This window comes from Herpailurus yagouaroundi, unplaced genomic scaffold (genome assembly GCF_014898765.1).
Source record: "Herpailurus yagouaroundi ecotype Mexico unplaced genomic scaffold, PumYag 562, whole genome shotgun sequence".
Taxonomy (NCBI): domain Eukaryota; kingdom Metazoa; phylum Chordata; class Mammalia; order Carnivora; family Felidae; genus Herpailurus; species Herpailurus yagouaroundi.
Genome location: NW_024412779.1, coordinates 1 through 7,684, shown reverse-complemented (window position 1 = coordinate 7,684; position 7,684 = coordinate 1). Strand labels below are relative to the sequence as shown.

The 7,684-nt window shown below is 55.0% G+C and overlaps 1 protein-coding gene across 2 annotated transcripts; it reads left to right on the top strand.

Moving 5' to 3' along the window:
• Positions 1 to 1,225: 1,225 nt before the first annotated feature.
• PNMA6A (PNMA family member 6A) lies at positions 1,226 to 4,739 on the top strand. Of its 2 annotated transcripts, none has more exons than XM_040465500.1 (2): positions 1,226 to 1,524; positions 1,898 to 4,739. In XM_040465500.1, the coding sequence occupies exon 2, from the start codon at positions 1,971 to 1,973 to the stop codon at positions 3,363 to 3,365; it is 1,395 nt and encodes a 464-aa protein (XP_040321434.1). In that variant the 5' UTR covers positions 1,226 to 1,524; positions 1,898 to 1,970; the 3' UTR covers positions 3,366 to 4,739. The 2 variants fall into 2 exon arrangements, with proteins under 2 accessions (XP_040321434.1, XP_040321433.1); XM_040465499.1 differs by having other exon boundaries at positions 1,810 to 4,739.
• The last annotated feature ends 2,945 nt before the right edge of the window (positions 4,740 to 7,684 follow it).

The window sequence follows — 7,684 nt, the reverse complement described above, 5'->3', positions numbered from 1 at the left end:
AGGGCTGTGATTCAACAAGGAGCATGAGTGAGCTGGACACTCAGGAAAACCTTGACCGGTATAGCTTGAGTGTGAAAGGCAAGTCACAGAAGAGGATGTCTGGCCAGATGCCAGGCAGGCAAGGAAAGAGAAGCCAACAACGCCGGGAGGTGTGACCCCAAGGGAACCTGTCTGCCATCTGACCGGTGGAGAGGCTGTCCACATGGCCCCAGACTCCCATGACAGGATGGGTGCAAGGTGGCGAGACCCAGAGGGGCTGGCACTCCATTTTGAGTTGTGGCAGCACTGCCTTGGTACAGTGACTAGCCTAGGTAGCAAAGGAAAGGGGAAGGATCTGTAGAAGAAGACTGACTCGGGGCCAGACAGAGGTCTCTGGGGAGGCACAACACCCATGCTGCCCTCAGGGGCCAAGAGAGCAGATGTCTCAGAGCTCATTAGGCTGGCGAGAGCACAGGGGGGCAGGGGACACATCCAGCGCTTCACGCCCAGCCCACTGGCTCTCCTGTACACACCCTCAGGTAGAGACCCCAGTTCTGTCCCTCCACTGAGGCCCAGAGAAGGGGCAAGGACTTGCCCAAGGACACATGGTAAGATACAGGCCCAAGGGGTTGAGCTCTAAGTAGCAGAAGCCTGTTCTTGGGATTGGGACATGAAGTGAGCAAAACAGGAAAGTCCTTGACACCCTCCTTGGGGCAGGGCCCTGGCACTGGGGCAGCGACGCATCTTGGCCCGTCGTGTGCCCACAGCGGCCACGGCCCCCGCGCGAGTATGGGGACTGCTGACCCCTGGTTGCGGTGGTGTGTGCGAGCGCTCATGTGCGCAGGTGGCATCTATTCCACGTAGTAGCACCCGGAGGAAGTGCTTCTCGCCTAGCTGGGACAGGACCCGGTCTGGGTGGAGTGGAGGAGGGGCGGAAACAGGTGAAGGAGCCCCAGAACGCGCCCCCATCCCGCGCTCCACCCATGCCAGAATGCAGCGCTGGCGGGCGCATCTCGGGCCTGCCCAGCGGCTCTCTGGTGGGCACCCGGGGATATGGACCCCTCGCCAGGCTGACGCCCCGAGAGCATGTTCCGGGAGGGGCGGGAGGTGGGCAGGGTTGGGTCCAGGATGGGGGCACTGGCTCTCGGGTCCCCAGGATCCCCACCTGTGCCAGCGCCCCCTCGGGGGCGGGGGAAGGAGCAGGTGACGTCACGCGCAGTCCCGGGGTGCCCGCGGCGGTGGCCACAGCCTGGCCGCGTGACCCGCGCGCGCCAATGGCCCGGCGGTCTCCGGGGCGACGCGGAGGGTCCGCGCTCCGCCGCCACTGCGCCCCCGCCCCGAGTCCGCACTGCAGAGAGTGGTGGCGAGCAGGCGCCGGCGCGCTAGCCCACGTGCCGCGCTGAGAGAGGGACAGGGAGAGGAAGAAGGAGAGGGAGTGAGAGGCAGCCAGGAAAAGAGGGGCGCACGACCCCGCTGCCGCTCGGCGCAGCCCCTGCGCCCCACCTGCTGGGACCTCGAAGAGGAAGGACCCCGACCCAGAGGAAGGTAGGTACCAGAACCGGGGAGGGTGCGCTCAGACCTCCGGGAGACCCGCCCGCCCGCCGCCTGCCCTCCGCCCGCCCCAGTAGGACTGCGGCAGCCCGCGGGGGCGAGAGGGACGCGGTGGGGAGGGGGCCGTGGCCCCGGCGGGCGGGTGGAAGGAGGGGCAGGGGTCTAGCCTGGGCGGCAAAGGCACCGCCCCGGGGGAGGAGGGTCACCTGGGGGGGGGGGGCGGCGGGGGGGGGGGGGGGGGGGCGCTTAACCTCGCTTTCGCCTCGTTTGTATTCACAGGCTGTGGAGACCTGGGCGGTTCTCTCTGAGTCCTAGGCTCCCTCACTACTTCACCGCCCCCCCCCCCCGCCCCCTCCACCCTGCCCAGTGTCACCCTGGTCCGCGCCGGGAACCGGTTCCTAAGGCTGATATTAACCCCGCGCCGGCGGAAATTGCACGCGATGGCGGTGACGATGCTGCGGGACTGGTGCAGGTGGATGGGCATCAGCGCTCGAAGGGGTCTGCTCATTCTGGGCATCCCGGAGGACTGTGATGAAGCCGAACTCCAAGAGTCTCTGGAGGCCGCCCTGTGGCCCATGGGTCACTTCACCGTGCTGGGCAAAGTGTTTCGAGAGGAGGATAATGCCACTGCAGCCCTGGTCGAGCTTGACCGGGAAGTTAACTATGCTTTGGTCCCCAGGGAAATCCCGGGCACCGGGGGTCCCTGGAACGTAGTCTTTGTGCCCCGTTGCTCAGGCGAGGAGTTTCTCAGTCGCGTGTTCCACTTCCTGGAGCAACAGGGGCAGACGGTGGAGAGTGTGGCTGGGGCCCTGGGGCTGGGACTGCGCCGGGTGTGCTGGCTCAGATCGGTCAGTCAGGCAGTCCAGCCCTGGGTGGAGACCATGCGGTACCAGCGCCTGGGCGTGTTTTCTGGGAGGGATCAGCCCGCCCCGGGGGAGGAGTCCTTTGAGGCCTGGCTAGACCACACCACAGACATGCTACATGTATGGCAGGGGCTCTCAGAAAGGGAGAAGAGGAGGCGGCTGATGGAAGGCCTTCGAGGGACGGCCCTGCAGCTCGTGCACGGGCTCCTGGCAGAGAACCCTGCCAGGACGGCTCAGGACTGCCTGGCGGCCCTGATCCAGGTGTTTGGAGACAACGAGTCGCAGGCAACCATCCGGGTGAAGTGTTTGACAGCTCAGCAAGAGTCAGGCGAGCGGCTCTCTGCTTTCGTGTTGCGGCTGGAAGTTTTGCTGCAGAAAGCCATTGAGAAGGGGGCCCTGGCCAGAGCCTCAGCTGACCATGTACGCCTGAGGCAGGTGCTCGCCAGGGCCAACCTTATTGAGCCGCTGGATGAAGCGCTGAGGAAGTTGAGAATGGTTGGGAGGTCTCCAAGTTTCCTAGAGATGCTGGGGCTTGTTCGGGAGTCTGAGGCCTGGGAGGCCAGTCTAGCCAGGAACGAGAGAGCCCAGGCAGAGGAAGGGGCTGGTGCCCGGGCCAATGCCCAGGCTGATGCCAGAGTCGGTGCTAAGGCGGAGGATGACAAGGTGGAGGAGAAGGAGCAGGAAGAGCGGGAGTCTGAGGAGGAGGACAGTGACGATCATGACGCTGTCCTTGCGGGCCTAGGTCAGGCAAGACCCTCAGAGGCCCCTGGGGGCCCTACCCCTGCCCAGATGGGCAGCGCTTCCAGGGAGGGCCCGGGAGGTCCTGGCTGTGAGCCAGAGGGCCTTGCCCAGGCAGGAGACCAGGAGACTGGGGAGCCCCTGGAGGAGGGGCTCAAGCCCATCCCAGAGGAGTTGGGAAATGAGGACGGGGCTGGGGAGATGAGCCCCGCCAAGTCCTCCTCGGGCAAATAGGCTCAGAAGGCCCAGAGGCCCCCTCTCCTCTCAGACAGCAGAGCTCTGGAGGCAGGGGGAGGCCACTCCAGGGCAGCAGCCTCACCCCACATGTGGAACAGGGCCAAGGGAAGGACCCACCCAGCCCAAGCCAAACCCCCGGGCACTCCACCACCCCCACGGGGACCTGATCACCACCATCAGCCCTTCCAACGGGCCAGGATGACCATACTTGATGCAGAGTGGGGCAGGGAGAGGTGCCCCCTCCCATGGCAGCTCCACCCCAGCCCCAGCCCCAGCCCCAGCCCGAAACCCTGCCAGTTCAGGCAGCCAGCCTGGGAAGCACCCCTGAGTGGCTGGCCCTAGCCTAGGTGAGGGGCACCTGAAAATGTGTGCCACCCACACTGGCCTGGGAGATGTTAGGAGCCGTCTCAAGGGTGCCGGCCCCTTGGGCCGCCCAAGAGGGGGACCCTCATTCACTGACCCCTGGAGCACGTCGCTCCATGCTCTGGGAAGCCCACTTGTGTCTCTGTAGGCCCCTTAGTGACCCCCGTCTCAAGTGGCACCCCCCCTCCCCCGCTCCCACTACACGCACACTAGTTACCATTGCCATGCAGAGCCCTGAGGTGTGCAGGAGCCCGCGGCGGGTGTCCTGGCCTAACGCAGCAGCCACCTCTCAGCCCGGGTGTGTGCCATGAGCTTCAGTGCGAGCCCAGGCTCTGCTTGCTGTCGTCTGGTGTCGTGAGCTCAGCCTCTGCTTCCTCGGTGTAGATTTAGGCCAGCTGCTGCTTGTTCTTGTGGAGATGTATGTGTGTTCTTATCTGAGCAGCCGCCCCCACCCCACCCCAGAGACCTCTCGAGCCCAATCCCAGGAGATGGCGGGAAGGACAGAAGAGAGCATGGCTGGTGCTCACCCCGTGACCTCAGGAAGGAGGAACTGGACCAAGGACAGAGGTGGCCTGTGGGAGTCTCCACGGAAACCGTGCTCTGATGTGCCACTCTCTTGTTACTTGTGACTCAGTTTCTTTGGCTTGTCCCAGTGCCCCGTGCTGCGTTTTCCAGCATCCTGTGACTGTCCTGTGCTGGCCATAGGGCAGGACCAGGCCCCAGCATGTCGGCCAGAGTGGAGAGTGCCCTGGAGTGAGGGGCCATGGCCAGCATCCGCATCCATCATCCTGGCCAAGGGCCGATCGTGGGGCCCTCAGGAAGGGAGACTATGGCAGGAGGGCCACGGTGTTGGGGGAAACAGAGGCACCTCATTTGGGACCCCAAGAGGAGGGGGTCCGTGACCCATGCGCTGTAGTGGCCGTCAGACGTTCCTCTCCGTGTTGTCATTCCCTCTCTTCAATGGTTTCAGTAAATGTTTCTCTTCAATAAATTTCATTGAATGTTTCAGCCGAGTCTTGCCTCTGCTGTGGGCAATTGAGGGAAGGGTCTACTGGGGTTGGGAGAGGGAGCCAGAGAAAAGATTCTTGTTCAGCACCCATGGGAGGCTTCTCCAGTGACAGGGTAGGGTAGGCATTTTGACAGGAAAAATAGAATGTGTTGAGGGCCATTGTTCTATTTTATAGGTGAATTATAAAGTTTTGGGGTTCCACTGGTCCTCATCTTGGGTTGGTCCTGTCACCTTTGATTTTTGAAATGTGTGAGGTTTTTCATAGTTTTCTCCTTTACTAGGGGGAAGTGTACACTGGCATCCAGCTGCTGGGATTGAATATTGTTTCAGGTGCGTGATGCATGGAGTGGGGCCATGCAACAAAGAACTGTCTTGTCCCAAAGGGTTATAACATCCTTGGTGAGAAAGCCAAATTAGACTGATGGGGTTTTAATTTTTTTTTATTTTCAGTTTTTGTTTCAATTCTAGTTAATTAACATACAGTGTTATGTTTGTTTCAGGTGTACAGTATAGTGATTCAACACTTCCATACATCACCCGATGCTCATCAGAAGGGCCCTCCTTAGTCCTCATCATCTATTTGACTCATCACCAACCCACCTCCCCTCCGGTAACCATCAGTTTGTTCTCTATAAATAAGAGTTTGTTTCTTGGTTTCTCATGGAATACTACTCGGCAATCAAAAAGAACGCAGTCTTGCCATTTGCAGCAATGTGGATGGAACTAGAATGGATTATGCTAATCAAAATAAATCAGGCAGAGAAAGACAAAAGTCATAGGATTTATCTCATATGTGGAGTTTAAGAAACACAACAGATGAACATAGGGGAAGGGAAGGAAAATAAGATAAGAACAGGGTGGCAACAATGGTATGGTACTGGGGTATGTTCAGGGTTGCATCCAAGATAGGCTGTGTGACTGGAACTTAGCACAAGCTGTGGCTGGCTGAAGCACCTAGAAACCTCAGGGAGTCCCAGGAATAATTAGGTTCAACTTTGAAGGGAGGGGAATGGACATCCGGTAGTACCTGAGGCTCCAGAATCTGTGGAAGGGCTGCATGGCTCAGGGCATCCACAGGCTCAGAGAGTTCATGTGTGTGTGTAATCCCAGAACCAAACAGTCACGGAATGGCCTGGTCATGATGTTGGGTGCCCATACGAGGAGCTGCATGCTGGAGTCTGTGGTGAGGGGCTATCCCATGCATTTGTGATCAGTAACCATAAGAGACTATTAAGTACAGAGAACAAACCCAAGGCTGATGAAGGGTAGGTGGATGGGGTTTGGGCTAAATGGGTGATGGTCATTAAGGAGGGCACTTGCTGGGATGAGTACTTGGTGTTATATGGAAGTGATGAATCACTGGGTTCTACTCCTGAAACCAAAACTACACGGTATATTAACTAACATGAATTTAAATAAATAAAATTTAAAAAAGAGTCTGCTTCTTGATTTCTCTATCTCTTATTTTTCCCTTTTGTTCATTTTGTCTCTTAAATTCTATAGATGTATGAAATTATATGGTATTTGTCTTTTCTGACAGACTTATTTCACTTAAAATAATACTCTCTAAAAATAAACAAAATTGACAAACCTCTAGCCAGGCTTCTCAAAAAGAAAAGGGAGATGACCCAAATAGATAAAATCATGAATGAAAATGGAATGATTACAACCAATCCCTCAGAGATACAAACAATTATCAGGGAATACTATGAAAAATTATATGCCAACAAATTGGACAACCTGGAAGAAATGGACAAATTCCTGAACACCCACACTCTTCCAAAACTCAATCAGGAGGAAATAGAAAGCTTGAACAGACCCATAACCAGCGAAGAAATTGAATCGGTTATCAAAAATCTCCCCACAAATAAGAGTCCAGGACCAGATGGCTTCCCAGGGGAGTTCTACCAGACGTTTAAAGCAGAGATAATACCTATCCTTCTCAAGCTATTCCAAGAAATAGAAAGGGAAGGAAAACTTCCAGACTCATTCTATGAAGCCAGTATTACTTTGATTCCTAAACCAGACAGAGACCCAGTAAAAAAAGAGAACTACAGGCCAATATCCCTGATGAATATGGATGCAAAAATTCTCAATAAGATACTAGCAAATCGAATTCAACAGCATATAAAAAGAATTATTCACCATGATCAAGTGGGATTCATTCCTGGGATGCAGGGCTGGTTCAACATTCGCAAATCAATCAACGTGATACATCACATTAACAAAAAAAAAGAGAAAAACCATATGATCCTGTCAATCGATGCAGAAAAGGCCTTTGACAAAATCCAGCACCCTTTCTTAATAAAAACCCTTGAGAAAGTCGGGATAGAAGGAACATACTTAAAGATCATAAAAGCCATTTATGAAAAGCCCACAGCTAACATCATCCTCAACGGGGAAAAACTGAGAGCTTTTTCCCTGAGATCAGGAACACGACAGGGATGCCCACTCTCACCGCTGTTGTTTAACATAGTGCTGGAAGTTCTAGCATCAGCAATCAGACAACAAAAGGAAATCAAAGGCATCCAAATTGGCAAAGATGAAGTCAAGCTTTCGCTTTTTGCAGATGACATGATATTATACATGGAAAATCCGATAGACTCCACCAAAAGTCTGCTAGAACTGATACATGAATTCAGCAAAGTTGCAGGATACAAAATCAATGTACAGAAATCAGTTGCATTCTTATACACTAACAATGAAGCAACAGAAAGACAAATAAAGAAACTGATCCCATTCACAATTGCACCAAGAAGCATAAAATACCTAGGAATAAATCTAACCAAAGATGTAAAGGATCTGTATGCTGAAAACTATAGAAAGCTTATGAAGGTAATTGAAGAAGATTTAAAGAAATGGAAAGACATTCCCTGCTCATGGATTGGAAGAATAAATATTGTCAAAATGTCAATACTACCCAAAGCTATCTACACATTCAATG